This window comes from Alnus glutinosa, chromosome 10 (genome assembly GCF_958979055.1).
Source record: "Alnus glutinosa chromosome 10, dhAlnGlut1.1, whole genome shotgun sequence".
In the NCBI taxonomy this organism is placed as follows: domain Eukaryota; kingdom Viridiplantae; phylum Streptophyta; class Magnoliopsida; order Fagales; family Betulaceae; genus Alnus; species Alnus glutinosa.
The window spans coordinates 22,867,380-22,888,537 of record NC_084895.1 but is presented as its reverse complement, the minus strand read 5'-3'; the positions used below and the strand labels follow the sequence as shown (position 1 = coordinate 22,888,537).

At 35.8% G+C, this 21,158-nt stretch overlaps 3 protein-coding genes across 4 annotated transcripts; 2 read left to right on the top strand and 1 right to left on the bottom strand.

Moving 5' to 3' along the window:
• Positions 1-582: 582 nt before the first annotated feature.
• LOC133880243 (phosphatidylinositol N-acetylglucosaminyltransferase subunit P) lies at positions 583-2,621 on the top strand. The gene is made up of 5 exons (XM_062319156.1): positions 583-734; positions 1,160-1,403; positions 1,538-1,610; positions 2,011-2,129; positions 2,394-2,621. The coding sequence occupies exons 2-5, from the start codon at positions 1,217-1,219 to the stop codon at positions 2,519-2,521; spliced, it is 507 nt and encodes a 168-aa protein (XP_062175140.1). The 5' UTR covers positions 583-734; positions 1,160-1,216; the 3' UTR covers positions 2,522-2,621.
• An 802-nt stretch (positions 2,622-3,423) lies between these two features.
• On the bottom strand, positions 3,424-16,299 carry LOC133878875 (uncharacterized). The gene is made up of 14 exons (XM_062317429.1): positions 16,110-16,299; positions 15,560-15,693; positions 13,974-14,094; positions 13,780-13,844; positions 13,549-13,662; positions 13,039-13,113; positions 11,432-11,470; positions 11,279-11,350; positions 9,704-9,817; positions 6,302-6,373; positions 6,181-6,217; positions 5,269-5,381; positions 4,448-4,654; positions 3,424-3,912 (listed from the first exon to the last, which is right to left on the bottom strand). Exons 1-14 carry the CDS (start codon positions 16,189-16,191, stop codon positions 3,823-3,825), a joined length of 1,335 nt encoding a protein of 444 aa, XP_062173413.1. The 5' UTR covers positions 16,192-16,299; the 3' UTR covers positions 3,424-3,822.
• An 890-nt stretch (positions 16,300-17,189) lies between these two features.
• LOC133879470 (haloacid dehalogenase-like hydrolase domain-containing protein Sgpp) lies at positions 17,190-20,417 on the top strand. Of its 2 annotated transcripts, none has more exons than XM_062318043.1 (5): positions 17,190-17,472; positions 18,641-18,758; positions 18,831-18,985; positions 19,629-19,890; positions 20,177-20,417. In XM_062318043.1, the coding sequence occupies exons 1-5, from the start codon at positions 17,303-17,305 to the stop codon at positions 20,348-20,350; spliced, it is 879 nt and encodes a 292-aa protein (XP_062174027.1). In that variant the 5' UTR covers positions 17,190-17,302; the 3' UTR covers positions 20,351-20,417. The 2 variants fall into 2 exon arrangements, with proteins under 2 accessions (XP_062174027.1, XP_062174028.1); XM_062318044.1 differs by having other exon boundaries at positions 17,193-17,472; positions 18,644-18,758.
• The last annotated feature ends 741 nt before the right edge of the window (positions 20,418-21,158 follow it).

The following is a 21,158-nucleotide window of genomic DNA, read 5'->3' as shown; positions in this document are numbered from 1 at the left end:
ATAGCTAAAATGGTGAAGCTACGCTACTGTGGGTGTTTTAAAAAAGTGGATGACTAAAATAAAGTAAAGTTATTTTTAATTATTTTGGCTAGTAAAATTTGATGAGGCTACTATAAATACTCTCAAAAGAGCATTTGCATTATCTAGCTTAACAAATTATAGTTAAAGAATTATTATTATTATTTTATTGTTGCTATCTATTTTTTTTTTTTGATAAATGTCTAATAAATTCTCGAAGCCTAGGCAACCCTAGATCCATCTAGAAGTGGCCTGAAAACCACCCCCAGACCTCGGGGGTGGCCCCACCCTCGACCACTGGGGAGTGGTTGCGCGGCTACCCACGGTCCCTGGGGCGGTCGACAGCCACCCCCAATTCCCTAACTCTTTTTTTTTTTTAATTTAATTTTTTTTTAAATAATATTTTAAGTTTTTAAATTAATAATTAAATAAAATAATATTATTTTAAGATGATGTGGCGAAAATGCTGATATGACACTAACGGTGGTTAGAAAAATAGATGAAAAAATCACATAAGGTTCTATTTCAAATTCGCGAAAAAGTTAAGCATCGAATGCTTACTTTCAAAAAGTGAGAGATCGAATTCAAATCGCATCCCGATTCAAGAATTCATTAGGCATTTACCCTTTTTTTTTTTCTTTTTTTTTTAGTTTTAAGTCGTTTATTGGTTTCACGAAGAAGAACTCAACCCTCGCTCTCTCCTTTGGCCGATTACGGTACGTACTCTCTCTCTCGAAGCCCTCTTTCTGTTTCAATCACAAAGCATGCTTTCGTAATTGTAGCATTTAATTTCCTTTTCTAGATTCATCCTTTCTGTAAGCAAAAACAAAATTTATGCACTTTTTTGTGTTCTAAATGTTCTCTCTCTCTCCCCCCCTTTCATAACAATATGCCCACAAACTGTTTGTGTAAATGTTTCCCATCGCATTCGCACCATGTTGGCTTTAGTTTCCAAAAGGTCCAGACACCTTGGGAGTTGGGTGGGACTGGGATCATGGATACATGTGTGTGTGAAAAAATATTCACACGTTACTTTGAATTTAGATGTCCGTATTGTCTAAACGTCCATGAGTGATGATAGCATATTCCTCGAAATGGGGCTCTGGTTGTCTTATGGTGTATGTTCTGGTTTTCACTGCAGCTGTGCGTGTTCACTTCCAGTGGGGGGTTTTGCCCGAGTTTTCTAAAAGGGCAAGCCATGGAAGATCCTCATTCTGTCAGTAGTCCTAGAAGAATTCTCAGCCTGTCAAAGAAGAGGAGGGCAACTGCTTTCTCTCTGGACGCAGATGATAGGGCTTCTGGGTTTGGAGTGTCTGGAGAACATGGTCCCAAGCCGTCAGAAGTTTATGGGTTCGTGGGTTCCATAACTACTGTTGTTGCAACAGGTTCACTTCATAGATCATGCTTTTACTTCATGTTTACTACTGCATGTTGTTGCAACAGGTTCCATATCTGATGCTGTAGCATGAATTCGGCTTGAGCTTATAATGTTCTCATACACTTCTATTGCTGTGAGCAGTTATTTTCTTGGTATGGGCATATGTTCCTGAGGCTTGGCTACATTATATCGGAATCTTCTACTATCCTAGCAGGTATCTAAGATTGGTTTCTATGCTGTGTTTTTCAGCTTCAGTCAGTTTAGAATTCTTCTATTCCATACACATTTCCCATTGAGAGAAATTTCTCAGGTTAGAGGAAACCTAAATCAGTAGATCCTAGTTGTTTTCAGACACAAATAGCAAGTGTAAATCAATCCCCCCCCCCCCCCCCCCCCAAGAGTATCCATCCCTTTAGAGGGGCTCTGTAATTTTTTTAATTAATTAATTAATTATTTTAACGCTATACTGATGTATTAGTTTGTGTTTAGAACTAAAACATGTAACAAAGCTTGTGAATTAATTTTTTTTAGTCGTTGATATTCTTATGTCCATAGTATTGGTGGGCAAAATTATTTGTTCATTCAAATTTTGAGATCAACTTTATCCATTTCAGGTATTGGGCGTTGGCAGTGCCAGCTTATTTTATGGTGACAGTAGTATTAGCATTGGGATTTTATCTTGGTCTTAACTTCATGTCAACTCCTTCCCCAACTTCCTTAAACACAATGTTTGGTAAGCCTCAACTAGTTTCCATTATAATATGTTTGAAAATCTTCTTGAGGTTTAGGAAGTTTTGCCTTTGTTTCCAATCAACATAATTGACTCTTGAAAGCATTTTATTCAATAGATGAGAAGCTATGAAGGCAATATAGAATTTCATTAATCCTCTTTGCTTCTTTTTATTTTATTGATTTATTTAATTTTTGAAAATGGGTGTCTGTATGTGTATATTTCCTTCAACTCTCTGTGTTAATCTTGTGCTCATCACTTCTCCAGATGAATTCAGTAGAGAGCCATCAAGCTTCCTTCCTTCAATGGATGGAGATGAGCAGCCCATTGAACCCATATCTGATATTGGCCTCGATAGAATTAATGATGTCATGTTTAATAATGTAAATTCATGATCCACACTAGGTTATGGTTGTCTTGTATCTACATTAGATTTTGTTTGAGAAGTATACACTATTCTTCTGTTTATTAGATTGTTGAGATTATATTGTACTAGTTTGGTTGAGTAAAACCATCATAAAAGTTGTTGGTGGCATTGACATTGCGTGGCCTAAAATAATACTATAAAAACAAAAGCATTTTATGGAAAATGAATAAGGATCCGTTTGGATTTACGATTTCAAAAAAATGATTGGCAACTATGTCTTTAAAATCCCAGGTGAGCCTTTAAAATTATGTGTTTGGCCACTATGTCTTGATTAGAATTGCTGCCGGCCATCTTTATGCCATGGTCTAAGTTGTCGCGTGGACACCTTGAACTGGTTTGGGTGGGTTACAACCACCACTGTCTATGATTGTATATATTTTATGTACGGGAATTAAAGACGAGGTTTAGAATTTGATAAATTTCTGCATCCTAGTTAAGCAAATTAACCTGAGAAAACAAGGTTCAAGTTGAAATCCTGTACAAATAATTTGCATGGATTGTACCACATTTAGCGCGTTAGTTAGGCCGAAAGACATAATGGGCTGTTTATTACATCCCATAACATGTAACCTCTACTCTCCTACAACGTGAACTTAAAGCTTGATTATCATTGCACATATAGGTGAGGTTTGATCTCGCAATTGGCTTTTTTACCATAAATACAAACTTAATTTTTTTACCATACATAAAAAGGTATTGGAAAATACTTTTGCAATTGGGAGGTTCCACGAAAGGCCTAGGGCTAGGATTTACTTTAGCCTTCAAAGGAGGTGGAACATCATCTTTATAGTTGAACAAGAACAAAACGTTTTCATAATTATTTTACCATTCGTGTTGGTTTAATAAAATTAAGAAGATTGCAACAATAAATTACCAAGTTTTCCTAATTTAATCATATGTTCTGAAAGATAATTTCCAATTGTTCTATCTATACAATTCACTTAAGTTTTTCGAACGAACTTCAAAATTTTTTGGCAACAATATGCAAAGAAATGGTTAAAATATATACACTTACAAATATGTATTAAGCCAATTAGAAAAGAATTTCAGAGTACACAAATATTGTACGTTTAACTTCATTCCACTGCATCAACCGACCGGGCTACATGAGCAACACCTCACACGTGTGAACCTGGATGCCATGATCTTGAGCTAGTTGGAAGGCAGACGGCAGACGGCTTGTTCTCCATGGAAACGGTGAGAATTTATAGTGTCTGCTACTATGAATGTGTTTCAACCATAATTGGATGCATCCTAAGAAGAGAAACCTCAAGTAATAACTAGATTTTCTTGGTTGCTTTTCTGACTTGTGATCTTATCCATCTGCAAGGCCAGCAGCTCGTGTACTTTAACCTTCAACTGCAGAGAAAAGGGTCTCTAGATTGAAAGTTGCCAGGAAAATTTGGAACCAAATGTTGAACAAAGTTTGGCAGGAAATACACAGTGAAAAGCTCAAGATGTAAGCATAGGTCATCAGTGGAATAGTGAAATAAGAGCAGGAATGTTTTGGAGTTACCATGCAAATGATTCTAGAAACTCACAAGCATAAACTAAGAAGCAGTCAGGTATACATAGAAGTCAGGTTACACGTGTATAGCGATGAAAGCATTCGCAATGACAATGTGAAAAAGAATATGAAAAAGGAAAAGCCAATTTCAACACTCTAGCTCTAAGATTTTCCCCATAATTCACGATACTTTTGAACGGAGAACAAAATCTAAGAAACAAAAGGTGTTACAATTACATTGCTGCACCCGTAGAGAATACCGAACGCAAGTAAGATTCCTTTTCATAAAATGACGATGTGAAAAAATTCAAGTTCAAATATAAGAAATCAAGAAAAGCATATTATCTAGGCTATTTTGAAGGCTTAAATTTTTCATAAAACAGTTACCTCATTGAGCCCTGCTTCGCTCTTTACAGATACATGGATAGCTCCATCAGGTCCCAATTTCCGGTACCTTACCAGCTCAACGTGATCAGGATTATAATTCTCTGTGATGAATACTACAGGAGAATTTTGAAACAGATCACATTTGGACACAACATCAAGCCACAGATGGTCGCCAAATCTCTCCTTTATTTCTTTGTATATGACAAACTACAAAATTCATCATCAAGAACCCAAAAAATTTAGTCATACACATAAGGGAAAATCTTAAATGGAGCATTCTCAAAGTGGGTGAATTTTCAAAGAAATGAGAATGAACCTCTCTTTCTCTCTACTAAAAGGGAAGACAACTCTTTCTCTGGTATTTGAGAATCCAAGGGAAAAGAAAGAGAGTGAAATCAACAGCCACTCCATTCTTAACCACTTATTGTAGGTTTTTATTTAATTTCCCTACATCTTCTACAAATATAACTGATAAATGCATAAAGATTCGCAACATAACAGATGGACAAATGAGATGTCAAAATTCCCTCATAATGCACGTGCATGTGTAGCATGAATAAGAGACTTACAATTGAAACCCAACTATCAACCAAAATCAGGCCAAAATGGTTGATCCAACCACTCATTCTCAGTGATTGCTTCAAGCATTCCAACATACAAAATTACAAATATATACAGATTTGCTTCCAAAGTACTTGACATGTAAACTCAGATTACAAAGTAGCCTGTTTTGCAATTCAACTTTACCAAGTGCGGTATAGATTACATACCATCATGGTTTTTAGTATTATAACCAACAGGACTCTAAAAACACATAATACCTGATCAGAAGGTGAAGTTCCACACTCTCCAGAGAGGTCATGAACATATAATATTGCAGTAGGTAAATGTGAAAGGACAGCAAGTGTCAACTTTTCCAAATTATTCCTGTCGTCTGCAGATCCAAGCAAGAAACAGATGAAACAACATTGTGAAAAACAAGAAAAATGCAGACATAACAACCAAACACAACCCCTTCGTGTATGTGTTTGTGTGTATACACATTTGCATGAACCCCTTTGTATATGAAAAACCATGTAATCTGAGAACAATAATATTGTTCTATAAGTGATCATATTTTAGTCAAGTAATCCAACACAGTTCACAGATTTATCCAAGCTGTTTAAATTCTTGTCCCTGAATGATGTTTGGATGCTCCCAAAAAAGTAAGTTAATCCAGTCCGCTTCCCTTTTACCATTTTGAAAGTGAGTAGTTGGGCCAGCACTGTTAATTGAGTAAGTTAAATACTCTCAATGTTCTGAGAACCTAGAAATTAAGATAAACACCATAACTAGTTGGCTTCTCTATGTTCGGCCTATGTTTCTCTCAAAATTACTTAAAAGAATACACGTATGGTAACAAAGTTCACTGTAAACCTAACCAATTTGCTCAGACTTTGACCAACTTAAAATTGGTTGACGTCAAATAAGTTAAGATGAGACATGGTCATCTGATTCTACTTCATACTTCAAAAAATTTCCAATAATCCAATTACACTTTTGAAACAATGAGAAATGTGCAGTAAGAAGACTACTTAGTTTTTTGACATACAAAATACACCCTTGTCAGGTAAAAATAGAGAGAGATGATTTTGTACATTTGATCGCTATGACTTACAAGTATAGGAACATATGCACTCTATATATTCAACATGACAAAAGAAAAAGGGTGACAAAAAGGGCAAGTGTCTTACCATCACATCTCTTCAGCAAGCCAGGAGTGTCCGTCACCTGTGGTCAATTTTCTAGTTGTTACTAAAACTGAATACATCTCAAATTGAAATAGCATTCCACATCTTAGATTGAATGATTGACCTGAAAATTCTGGTAGTTAAGAACTATGTGACCCATAAGTATTCCTCTTGTTGTAAAAGGATAGTTGCAGACCTAAAACAGAAGAAGGGAAGAAACAGAGGGGCAAAGAAAAAAGATGACAGTTAGCAGCAAGAAAATAATATTTTTTTAGTATACAATCTCCATTAACCCATTTAAGAAAAAGAAAAAGAAAAAACACTTAAGACTAGTGTTATTTTTTCTTAAATGAAACTTTTTGAGCACTGGTGATTTCATATTGACAAGAATCCATAGTGAGATATACTTGCCATTGTGTTACAACCCTCTGATGATTAGTGTCAAGTTGGGTCAAGTTGGGTCTCAAGTATTTTAATTCTAGTAGGAGTTGTATCTTTCAATAAGAGTACATCTTTAAGATGTCTCAGTGTTGAAGTCTTTGAGTCAATACGGGTTTAGGAGTCTTTGAGTTTGTTTTGCAGTAGGAATAAATTGATATGGTTGTAAGTCTATTTAAATATTATTCTAGTGCAAATAAAATAATAGAGAGAAGTTATTTCCAAACATATGTTCGAAGGAGGTCCAAGTTTTCTCTAAGAACTAGCCAAATTATCCCATTACAGATTCAGGTTTGTAACAACTTGGAATCAGAGCCAACCATCACGTCAAGTATGGGATCAGACGCAACTTGTTGACTATGAGAGCAAATGGGTTGCGGCTTTGTGGTCAAGTCACGGAGGGGGTGTGATGCAGGACAAAAACACGTGAGAAGAAAGCTTGAAGAAATAGACTAAGAAGAAAGGGAGAAACCGAGAGAAAGAAGAGAGAAACAAGCCCAAGGAGAGGAGGAGGAGGAGGAGGAGAAGAAAGAAATAAGTTAGAGAGAGAAGCCAGAAAAAGTAGGGGAGAGAGAGAGAGAGAGGAGAAAATTACTTTCTCAACAATTTTATTTCATCATAAAGTCCGACTCCATTGGAATACAAAATATGCTTAAATAGACCTTGACTAAAAACCCTAGGGCAACGCCCATTTATTAATTTACCTAACATAGTTTTATTGACTTGCCTAACACAATCTAGGGCAACGGTAATGCCCATTTATTGAATTACAAAAATAACTAACTCATAAAATAAAATAAAACATAAATTAATACACCGAATTAAAAACCTAAATAAAATTAAAGGTTGTTGCATTCCGCATAAAAGGCGACTTATAGGCTGGATTAAAATGTTTTGATACTATGTATGAACATAATATTAAGTCGTCAAATATTGGATTACACGCAACTCGTTGAGTATCAAATCGAATGGGTAGCGGCTTTGTGGTCGAGTCACGAAGGGGTGGCCTATAGACTGGATTAAAATGTCTTGGTACTATGAATGAGCATAGTGTTAAGTTATTTAATACTGATGGAAGAGTGGAGCCATCAAAAGAGAAATTACTATCATCAGGTTAGTGTCAATAGAATCAAGCCACCAATAGAGAAATTACTATTATCAGGTCAGTGTCGATAAAGTGGGCTGTCATGGACGTCGGTTGCGAAGCATGGTGGTATGTTACAGTTCTAAGTGTTCCACATGGCTTTCGTGCAATCTTAATCATATGTATATAAGCTTTTGGGCACCCTCCCCTTACAAGCCGGTTTTCAAGGGTGGGCTCTACCTGAGGTTTGTATCATTTGGTCTTAAAGCCAATGATGGCTTCATTACCTTCCAATTTTGAACAGAGACTTGAACGTTTGGAGGCAAAGTTGGATTCAACGATGCGTGAGATGAGAGAGTGGTTTACTGCCATGAATTCACGTTTTGGTCAGCTGATGCAGGAGCAACCAACAATGCCATCTCCACACCCATCACAACCAAAAACGCCAACCAATTCTAGTCACAACCCATTCCAATTGACACCCTCACCATCTTACTTGGCCATAGCTACACAGACCCACTCACCACTAAACCGAATTTTCCACAAAAATTCAACCCATCACTGCCTGAAACCCAAGTACTCAAAACCCCACTTGAAAAATCGCAACACCATTAGAACCCGCACCAAATTTTTCCTTCCAACTGTTTCAGTCTGGCTGAAGATGGAGAAGCAACACTGAAGACCCACACGTGGTGGAGTCGTGATTGAGCACCACCAATTGGAACCCAGCAGCTCAGACCGACATGGTAGAGCAAGATTCGCGCATCAAGTTGTCTAGTAAAACATAAGGTTAACAAGCGGAAGAACAATACTCAACAAAATGGCACTGCTCGACCCTTGCGGAGCAACACTTAATGTGGTCAATCCTGGAACCCCATTGTTGTCCCTGATTATCATGGCAAAGACCAGGTTGCACCAACAACAGGTTGACATGCCCCCACCTTGTGTCGCCATTTCGGCACGAAACCGTCAGCTCCATCCTCACGGGGCCACTCCGATAGTGAAGCAGCTCGGGGTATAGCTTTGTTCGTCCAGCCACCACAGTGTACCACCGTCTGCACAAAGGTCGCTCACGGTTGAGGAATCAAACCCAAAGGGTGAACGCCCGCCTGGGAAGTGGATAAGGAGCTTGGATCCAGTGTCAAAGAAAGGGGAGGGGACGAAAATAAAGGGGGAAAAGCAAAGAAGAAGATTTCTAGCTGAAACAAAGAAGAGAGACCAAGAATGAAACATCTGAGACATTTATACACATTCACATTTCACAGGGGAAGAGTTGAAGCCGACAGAGAGCCTGGAAATTTTGGCAAAAAAACAACAAAAATAAGTTGTGGTGACTGATTGTCGAGATTGGCCTGGTTAATAAAGAATCCAAATTGAATAATGGGCCAGACTAGAAATGGGGAGATGGAAATCACCTAGGACCTTGAGGACAAGATCCATTTAAGGGGGGAGGAATGTTACAATCCTCTAGTGATTCGACTAGAAGTCCATCTCTCTGTCTACCTCTGGACTAGATTGGAGTGGTATCAAATTGGGTCTCAAGTATTTTGATTCTAGTAGGAGTTGTATCTTGAATAAGAGTACATCTTTAAGATGTTTCAGTGTTCAAGTCTCTGAGTCAATACGGGCTTAGGAGTTTTTGAGTATGTTTTGCAGTAGGAATAAATTGTTATGGTTGTAAGTCTATTTAAAGATTGTTCTAGTGCTAATAAAATAATAGAGAGAAGCCATTCCCAAACATATGTTTGAAGGAGGTCCAGGTTCCCTCTAAGAATCTACCCAAATTATCCTGTTACGGACTTGATATTCAGGTTTGTAAAACATTGTGTAAGGAAGTTCAACAATAGGACATCGTTTTGTCCTTTTTATTTTCTTGTTGCTTGAATTGCACCATCTAAGATTGCTTCAACTTGGCTTGTTAACACCCTTTTGTTTACAGCATAACTTCAAGGTTATAAACAGAACCAAAGGAGGATATATAATCAGCAATCAATATGCAAGTACCTCTGGCTTCCCTGTAGAGAGTGTACGGACCAAAGATGACTTGCCCACATTAGGAGCTCCAACGAGACACAGTGTTGGTGTTTCCAGATCAACAACTGGCATTGCCCTTAAGGTCTGCAAAAATTATAGATTATAGAAAACACACTGTCAGGAAAATGTTTAATAATGACACAAATAGTCACGAACACACTCACAAATATATACATCATTACTAGGCTATTAGCACAGTGTTTCTCATTAAAATGAAGCTTCATAAGCTCTCAAATGCATTCTTAACAAGCTGAAGATGCATAGAGGACTGAATCTAACAAACAAATAAGAAGCAAAGGAGCAGATTGGTAGTGTGAATAGCTGGAAAACAATGAAGGAATCAATGATATAAATCTCTAAAAAAAGCGCACACACACACACACACGAAAAAAGAAAAAGAAAATTCCTTCAACTGCAAAATAAACACATCTTCCTTGGAGGCAAGTAAATGTCCTCAATTGAGTGATGTGTACATCAAACTGAACTGTTAATGAATGATTTATTTCGGAACCAAAAAAAAAAAAAAATCCCAATTTATTTTTGCCAAAGTTTCATAACTTAATTCAGACTCCAAAGTTTCCAAAAATACAGCCTGGTTACATGTATATGACTGTTTAATAATTAACTGCCATGAAATGATTACACTTCTAAATAGACCAACATTTAACCAACAGTTGCAACACACACACACACACAGGGGACAGAAATTTCCTCCAAATTGGGTTGAAGACTTGTCTCTAAAACAGAAATTTCCTCCAAATTGAGTTGGAGACACACACACATATAGGATAGAAATTTCATCCAAATTGGGTTGGGAACCAGTCTCTAAAACATAAATTTCCTCCAAATTGGGTTGATGACCAGTCTCTAAAACTGTTGTGTCTTTTGAACATGTGAGAAGCACCCACTTTCTTATTAATGATATTAAAAAGTATGTGAGAAGCGCATGCCATTAAAAAATCATGTGATTCTCACATGTTAATGGACACATGACAATTTTAGAGACTAGGTTGGAGGAAATTTTTGTCCATAATATATAGACACATTGTGCAATGAGAGAGAGAGAGAGAGAGAGTTTATTTGCATAATGCTAATATCAGCTGAAAGGTAATGTAAATTACTTGTAAAAAAAAACATATGCATGTGTATAGCTAACTATAAATTACATTTTATGCACATAATGTTGTACAATATACAATAATATTTGCAGCCACATCCTGATCATCTTTCACATCATACAATTTTCAGATTCATTGTGGCATTGTCTCCAAATAAAGTTATGTTCATGTTCACTGTCCATGTCCATTCTCCATAATAATTTCTCCATTAAAAAGCATATATGATATTGTCACGATCCTACCATAGAAGGAAAAGAAAATGTTGTCATGCTTGATCATCCATCCCTTTATTCACACCTGCATACTAATGTACGTACAACATATAAACACACATACCCATACATAAAGAAAATTGCAACGCCATATGGTATTGTTTCTTTTGGTTTCTCTCTTCAATCTAAGACTCCTGCTTCAGAAGGAAGAATACCTTGGCAATATGTAACAAATCATCGACAGCTTTTGCTTCCCGATTGAAAATCTCTTCAATTTTTTTCATACCCTGCATACAAAGCCATAATAAACAAAATAATCTTTGTCGATGTGAATGGAAAATGTATTCTGCATAAAGACAAACACGCACCTCATTCAGTCTTTCCTCTGCTTCACGCTTCGTTAAGGACTGTGCAGTTTATAGGACAGAAGCGTGTTAACAGGAAACAACAAGAAAAAAATGTTGAAGGACCAGAATTTCCACATTCATTATAACATTGAATGTTTGTACTAATAGGACTCCAAATAGGCAGAACTCTTCAAAAATAGATTTATCACAAGCAGAAAGGATAATAGCCAGAAATATAGCAGGAAGAAGAACTCATTTTATGTGCAACAAACACATGGATGGAAATGAAGATTAATATCATGCGAGTAGCTTTATCAGCTTGATGGACGCAACAGTAAAGTAATCAATATCACTGCATCATTCTCCCCTCAGAGGGAGCCTAAAAGAACTGTATTGTCTAGCACAGGGTGGCAAGTAAGGACATACTTAAGATAGCAATCATCAGGCTTTTATTTGTAGCTGTTTGGACAAAAGTTATGTCCTATCTACTGTGACACTGCTGTTACATCTATAACAGCCAAGGCAAAACCCATGATCAACATCTATACTAAATCAAAGGCATAAGAACCAATGTTCTCATAGAACACTCCTTTTTATGTACATATGACTAAAATCACCACAAATGACACTACGAAGGGTGTACATAGTTGCATACTTTAACAAAAAACAATTTCCACTCCATTGGTCAGCTCTTACTTGAGGTTGATAGCTAAATTATTTAATTTTCTATATCAAATTTCTGAAAGCATCTAACAATAGATGCTAAAAGAAAATAATGCACAAAACAATTTGTATTTTGCAAATATCGAACTTATTAGAGAATAAGAGGGTATGTAAACACAGAACCTTTATAAAAGGGAATAAAATGTTGTGATATTAACATTATACCCCACCCTAAACTATTAATTGATGTTAGTATGTTCTGATCTTAAATTTTTGACTGAGCGTATTACCCTAAAAATGCTTTGTGAGGAGTTATTTCTCTTTTTCCAATTTTGTTCTCCGGAAAGAATTTGAGTTACCACTCCTTAAGTTTAGTAAAAGTCTTGGTAGTTCTGAATCATAATCAGAGCAATAGATACATGTACACACACACACAGAGACACATTTACATGTATGAGTTTATCTATGTATATTCACCACACTTGCATACATACCCTGGAAAGAGATGCAAAATTCTTGTTTCTACCCTAATGAGCAACTTAAGTTCCCTTCATAGTTCAGTCACATCTTTGAACTGACTCCAAGTTACACTTCCCACTTGAGAAGCTATGGAGTTGAAAAATCACATAACTCCTTTTTTTTTGTGGAAAAATCATATGAAATGCATATGGAGTTGAAATCACATAAGAAGCTACTGCCTAAAGCCTGTCAAAGGCAATCATCAGGGACAATATACAGGATGGCAGTCAACTTATAGAATAATATGGGATCCCTAAGTTAAACAAGAAGTCAATGAATAAAATTTTCCAGTTGTAAGTCTGAATAGAAATTAACAGGTTTCAGCATGGCTTGAAGCAAGCTTAAGATTGCGACTGATGTTAGCAATATTCATATATGACCACACAAGTAACTATGGATATCCACAAGTGACATAGAAGCTCTTAAATTTGAGCAAAGATTCCAACCCTGGCACAAAGGGAAGCGTGTTCCTTTCCAACAGATACCACCTTCTTCCTCAGACCATCAACCTTTCCCAACACCTGTCAAACCATGAGAAAATCCACAATCAACAAATTCATAAAGGAACTACTCTCACAGTCACAACATGTCTAGTGGTAAAAACAAATCTGAATGCTTTAAGCGTCGCAAAATTAAATTCTCTTGTCATGTAAAACAGTCAGAATGCTGACCAGCATTCCACACAGAATAACAGAACTTCTTCTTTCTAAAACCAAGCAGCCTAAAAAGTAAAACAGAAAGAAGAAGAAAAATAAGAAGACATTATACCGACCACATTACTGGTTCAGTGAAACAGGAAGCATCCTAATACAATACTAACCCAACTTTGTAGTCATCATATATATCACTGCTATTTTAATAAATCTGCTATTGGAACATGTTGATCCCTTCAAAAGTTGCATTAGAACCATAGAATGCATGTATAAAACGTTGACAATGAGTCAATAACTATTTACCTCTTCATAATTTCCATCACCAAGAGTTAATTCAATAAGAGATCGTTCATAAGGGTGAAGATATTTCTTCTTTGGAAAATTTTCCAGATACATCCTCAAGGAAATTGCCAGTTCCTGAAGATGAAAACGGGAAGTTATGATGTCAGCTTTGAACAGCTTCATGCATAGAAACTCCAAAACAACAAGTTTGTTCCATAGAATATCATGACAGATATGAAGTCAAGAACAAACTTTCATCAGTGCATCAAGTTGTTTTGCACCTCTATTTCTCTCTCGCTTTGCAATATTGGCAATGCCTACAAAATAAACAAAGTAAATATCAAGTTTGCAGCAGGTTTTAGGAACCAAGTTTCACCCATTCAAGAATGTCATGTGAAACCCGATGTGTCCATGATGAAGAAAAACACACTGCCCTCAACATGTACCCTTTGTAGGTAAAACCCTTTTTGCCTTCCTCAGTGCTGAATGAAGTATATCAACAGATGGCATCACCATGGGTAGCTTTTGAAATGCACCAACATTATCGAGTTTTGCTGATGACTTGTCCTAATATTAGAATGTTGGAAATACAACCACCATTAATTCTTTTGCTATATATATGAAAGTTAACCACCATAAACCTTAAAGAGAAAGCTGAAAGTAAATCATGGAGTGGAAAAAAGAAACTCAGTTCAGAAAAGTTAAGAGAAACTGAGGATAAAGCCCATTCCAGTCACTCGCAACCCTAAGAAACAAAATTAAATAAATGGTATGAAACTTCACTAATTCCAAATTTGCTCGCAAGTTGTTAAGGGTAAATGTCACTGTAGTTAATCACTATCCAGATACACAAAGTGATCACCAATGCTTTGAATTGATTACACACTATTCAGCCACTACTGTCATGGACACAAGTACACTGATTTTTTAACCAGGCTGCATTTGTTTGCTTAAAATATTCTAGAAGCCCTCAACATAATAATCTCATACCACCAAACAATATAGACGCACTAGACCATTGGAAGATTACCTTGACCTAGATGTAGGCATAAATGTGTTCCTTTAGTTGGCAGGCCAGACAATCAGAAATTGTTAACAGCATAATTGCCATTTTTTTGTAATCTAAGCGAGATTTGTATAAGATTCTAAGGACCCACTCCTAAGATCCTCTTGATTCCTTCACAATTGACCTTACTTTTCACTCCAATAACTCCATTTTCCCCATGAATTTGCTTACTCAACCTTAAACTTCCATATCTTTTTTATTTTTTATAAGTAAATTAATTTTAATACAGAACAAAGGCGCACAACCTAAATACACAAGGGGTATATAAGAGAAACACCCGCTTAAGGAGAGGGAAAGGAGCACAAATTCAGAAACTCTACAAAGCTAGCAAAGCGAGAACTATTAATAGCAACCATCCACCCATAGAGAATTTTGAACAGTATATCTTTTAGTGCTATCATATTCTCTCTCAAACTTCAAAATTTCGAGAATTGCATTCTCTCCAGATGCACCATATCACACATTGGGGAATTGCGTTCTGTCCATATCATTAAACCACCAAAGCTTTGTTCACAGCCCAAAGTTTTCCAGACTTCTTGAAAGAACATACCACTTCCCACCCGGGCATGTGATGTGTGAACTCCTGCATTTTATTTACACAAAATTCGCCACTCATCACCAGCTCTTACCCCGTGATGTCTCTGATCAATCCCTCCCACAATTTCTCTGCAGCAATTTCATTCCATTTTGGCTAACCTCCTCAGCTCCTCCTTCAGTTCATTACTGGATTCAAGTCAAATCCCTTCCTACCTTAAAGTCAAAAACTTTCATTTCAAAAGGAACCTCTTCATTTCCACTACATGTAGGACAATTCTCCCCATCATTTGGCATGCAGAATACTTATAACATTAAACCCATATCTGACATTTGGACATGAACGGAAGAAGAAGAACACTATTTATTAACCCTCCTCTTTTTCAATATATTTCTTCAAACTAGATAAACGATAATCATACCAAGAAATACCTTTGTTTCCTTTTCTTGTTTAGTTTGTGAAGTGGGCACATAGCTTCCATTGACAACTTCATAAGTGGTAGTTTGCAAGCTTTTACAGAAGTACAGGGTCGGATAAAGTTTCCAAGCAGGTATCACATATAAACCTGCTTTCCAAAGAGGCTTATTAGTAGCTGAGATGAAAATCATTTAACGTAAAACTAAAAGCATCACATTCAAACTGGTATTACATTAAAACTAGAAAGAATAAAAAAAAAAATTAAAAAAAAAATAGACCTTGAGCTTAATTGTCGTTGGTTTTATTTCCTTCTAACATGATTCTTAAACAGAATACAACTTAAAGCATCAAATTTTCTTACTACTTAAATCTTTTTCTCACCCTTTCTTGGTACCAAGCAGAAGCTTTAAAAACAATGGCAAAGCAAAGATTTTTTGAAACCAATACAAATGGGTGTCTGGCTTGAACCCACATCAAAATATTCAAGATGTTTATAAAGCATTCATTAAAAAAAAATCAAAAGAGAATGCTTTTAAAGCAATACTCCAGAGAGAGAGATATAACCTCTGGGGAATTTGGAGTTTCTGAGAAGCAAATTGGTGGAAGGAATCTGGCATAGTTGGAAGATACTGGAGGCCCTACTCATCTTCTATTTCTCTTCAGTCTTTTTAACTCCGCAGAGAAAGAAGGTGCAAATCGTTGGTGGGTTTTAGCTCTTTTGGTTTTGGGGTTTTACGCCATTTTCTTGCGGAATGCGGACCAACAGGTGATTTTAAGATAGCCACAGATAAGTGGGCTTTTTTTAAAAAAAAAAAAAAAAAAAAAAAAAATTATTTTTGGCCTTTTCGTTTTGTCAAAACAGTTCTTTTTAATTTGGCTGAAGGGAAAAAAAGAAAAGAGTAAAATATGAGACGAAAAATATGCAGACAAAATAAGCAAATGCTTCATTTGGTAACGAACCAAAAAGAAAGAAAAAAAGAAAAGAAAGAAAGAGTGTTTCATTTGGTTTTTAGGCAAAATGCTAATACACCAAAGTGTAAATATATGTACATGGGTATTACTATTTTTTACTAAAAAAATGGAAAATAAAATGACATTTATTAATTGTCCGATTGTCTGAGTTAATTAAATTTAGACAACCAATCAAGAGAGAGCCTTGATCAAATTCACTTTAAACATAAGAAGGTTTTTCTTTTTTACTGTAATTCTTTACGGTAAGAATAAAAATATTTCAAATTTTTATGGGGGTTTTTTTAATTTTTTTTTTCATATTTTAAATTTAATTTTTAAATTGTTTTTAAATTTTACTATTTTTAATTGAAAAAATAACTCGTAGCAAGGGTATTATGAAAATATTTCGACAAATTGAATCTTTTTGATACTTTTTGATAGATTAAAAACTGCTTTCAAAATGATTAGTAATTTAAGGAGCTTAAATGTAATTTTTTCTTATTTCTTTTTCAATTGTTTTATTTTTCTATTTTAAGCATTTCACTTGCGGCTAGCTTATTTATTTATTTTTGAAAAAAAATGGTAATTGAAAATCATAAATTGGACTCATAGTCAGCAATTCAGTTGCCACAAATAAGATAACAAAGTACCCCTTTTGGTTCGCTGTGCAAGGACAACCCCATAAAGCAGGAGAGATCATCAGAGTGTTTGCATGTGTGTTGCGTGAGAGAGAGAGAGCGAGAGAGAGAGAGAGAGAGAGAGAGGGGCATATTCTCTCTTGCTCTCTCCAAAAGCCGCTAAATACTATGCTATCTCTTGCATCTCTTCAGCTTCCTCATCATCACCACCTATTCTTCGACCATTTACCGAAGACCCATCTGCGGAAAACTGCAATTTATACACAGAACCGCTGTGACTTGGCGACTAACTATCTCACTCGAATTTCCACCTCTTCAAATTCTTACCCAGTCGACAGGTATTGTATCATCTTCATGATTGTTTTTTCTTTCCATCATTCAATTCGAAATTCCTTTTCTTAGTTCTTTACTTCTTCTTTTTTTAAGGTAATTAATTGATATATCAAGGTCTATGTTGTCCGTTTTTAATCTGCATTTAGCTTAAACAGTTTTTTACTCTTTCGGGAGCTTAACGCCAATCTCTACTAGGACATATTTTGATGCTTGTTTTGTTAAACTCATCATTTCTTATCGGTTTAAGTTTTTGGGATAGTATTAGAGCTTGAACCATGATTCCACAATCAACTCCTATTTCAGATAAAAATTACTAGATGGAAAAACATTCTCATTAGTTATTGGTGATTTGAGTGTGATGAAAGCATGAACATGCATTCGTAGATAACAATGCAATTTCTGTTGTAAAGACCCATCTAATTAATTGTATGAAGTTGAATATATTTTTGAGAAGTAAAGAAGTAGTAGTGCACTCTTCCTTCTACTAAACTTTGCTCAAGCTTTTTAATCTTAACTTTTGGCCTTTCTTCCTTATGCTCTGCGCAGGGAAAAACAAAAAGAAAAATCAATATTACAATTTCTTTGTTGGAATGCCGTCTGTGAATTCAAAAGGCACACCCTTTCTTTTCTTTTCTCTTTCTTCCTCTTCAAAGCACCAAAACATACTTTAATCTTTTAAATTTGGTGTAAAGTGAATTAAAGCACACCTGGGAGTTTGGAAATTCTTTTCGTTGTTGGAGGAGATTTGGGCATGATTAAGCCTTCCCTAGATTGATAATCAGGTAAGTGTGTGAAATAAGTATAGTCTATGAAAATTTATCAATATTGTTAGTCTTCATTCATTTTTATACATAAGAAGGTTTTTCTTTTGTTGCAGAATTATAAACATTCAAGAGCATATGCATCTCTCATATGAAAGAAAAAAAAATGGAAATTAATAATTCGGTCCTTCTTTTATAAATAAATGAAAATTATATTTTGGCGCATAGATTCATTACTCTTCACCAAGCAAAAAAGAAAAAAAAAAGATTTATATTATTTTATTTCAATAATTTAGGCAAAAATTTGAAATTGTTTACCTTAGTATTCATAGAATTTAAAATGGATAGATTAGATACTCATACAAAAAAAAATTATTAGCAGTGTTAATTATCTTGTTACATTGTTTGATAGCAGCAAATCTTCTCTCGCTTGTCTCGCTCCCCTTCAAGCAATTCTATTTGATATTGATGGAACACTCTGTGATTCAGACCCTCTCCATTATTATGCCTTCCGTGAAATGCTTCAAGAGGTATTCTTAAAAATTTCATGCTATGTTGTATCTTATTAGGTCAACTGAAATGCTAGTGTTCCATGTCCACAGGTAGGTGTCAATGGTGGAATCCCCATTACTGAGGAATTCTTTAGTAAGAACATCAGTGGCAAGCATAATGAAAATCTCTGTCGTGTCCTCCTTCCTGATTGGGATCTCCAAAGAGCACGGAAATTTATGGAAGATAAAGAAGACATGTTTCGGAGGTAACTTAATGCAACTACATCCTACATGAATCTTAATACTCACCACAGGTCCAAGGTGGGCTTTGTATGTAATGTAGTTAAAACATAGTCAATAGCCTAAAGGTTGGTGCTTGATATAATTGAATTGCTGAATAATTAAATGATTACATTCACCATTTCCTATTAGCATAAATTTTTCGGATAAATGGTAATTTACTGTTATTAGAGTAGAGCCGTAGAGGTCTTAAGTTTGAACTTTATTGCACGTGTTTACCATTTCCTATCAACTTAAGCTTTTGTAGCGATAATGCTTTGAGTTGTACTACTATCATGTGAGGAAGGGTTCTTGTCTAAAACCATATTATTTAGCACCTTTCTTGTTCAGTAGGACATGGTACAAATTTTTAGATAATAATCTGGAAAGTTTTGACTCTATTATTGAAGATGAGATTAATATTCAAACTGTAGGTTTATGAGCTTGCTGATTGTGTTTTGTAAAAGCTTTTGTTTTCTTGATCTAGTTTGGCATCTATATATTCCTTTTGCGACTCAACTAGAGGTATGGAAGGTTAACATTTTTTAGAAGTGGAAAGTTACCGGTCTGCTCGTCTCAGATTATATAATGGAACCATGTTGAGTATGATGCGTTGATGGAAATACACAGGTTGGCATCTGAACAGCTAGAATCTGTTAAAGGCCTGCACAAGTTACGCAAATGGATTGAAGAACGCGGGTTGAAACGAGCTGCGGTGACAAGTGCGCCAAGACCAAATGCAGAGCTCTTAATCTCAATGTTGGGGCTCTCGGATTTCTTTGAAATTGTTGTCCTTGGAGATGAATGTGAACGGCAGAAACCGTTCCCTGACTCCTACTTGAAGGCTCTCCAAGCACTTGAAGTGTCAAATAAGCACACTTTTGTATTTGAGGTTTGGCCCCCAAAATTGTGTTGCATAAACAGCAGTATTACATAAGTAAATGCTATTTAATAAATTATACGTTATACGACTGTCATAAAATTGGAATAACATGATAGTAAGAATCAGCCCTTATTATTTTTATTTTTTTGTAAGTTCTGATCCAAAGACTGATTTTCACTATCATATCATCAAGTTATATGGTAGTTGTATAATAGTCTACTAAATAGCATTACTCACATTACATATATGACTTTGATGTATGACTTCTTTTGTCTTTTGGTTTTTCCTTTGGAAGGATTCTGTTTCTGGGGTCAAAGCCGCGGTAGCAGCTGGGATGCCTGTAGTGGGCATGGGTTTAAGGAACCCTGCAAATCTACTGATAGAAGCTGGAGCATCTTTTGTTATCAAGGATTTCGATGATCCGAAGTTGTGGAAATCATTGAAAGAGTTGGAGAACAAGGAAGACTAATAACAGTAAGAAATTGAAACTGTAGAAGAACTTGCAAATTATTATGAAATAAGTGGCATTGATGGAAGAGTTTTAGCCATTCATTATTTCAAACTCGCTCATTGAAGCGTTTGGACATCCCAATGGAGTCCATCATACTTTCTTATTTTGTTTGAATGAATCACTATTTTTCCTCCTCTCTTTCATTTTGGCACCACTTCAAATAATTCATTTTTTTAAGGCTAGCGAAGAATTTCCTTGCATTAAAAGAGAAATACAAATAAAATTCAGAATGAGACCTCAGCTCATACAATCACTTCAATCTAATCAGTACAATGCAAGTGAAACCATAAGAGGAGACATTCTTTACTCCTTTCCAGGCTCTTACAGAAGAGAGGGGCTGCTCTCACTAGGGAGAGATGGAGCTCTCATATAGGAAAGAGGGCTTTCATGCGGATGTTTTAAATAAGGGAAGTTACTGAATCACTAATTGAGTTTCGAGCTTTTATCAAATCACTCTTTAAACTTCGATTTTTATCCTTTTAACTTATAAATCTTGTTTATGATATCCAATTACTCCTTTTAACTTATAAATCTTGTTTAATTTCATGAAGTGTTAATTATTTTGATAAAACCTAGGTAAAGTTACAACTATATCCTTTTCCAAAAGAGAAAACAACAAAAATAGAGAGTTGGCTTGCGGCCGCCACCTTAGAAATATGAAGGTAATCAATTTTCCGGTTCGAATCTCCCAGCATGTAAGGGTAATGGGCGGATTTTCCCCCATTACCTCCGGGAGGAGGGTAGGCAGGGGTGGAGTTACAAGCCC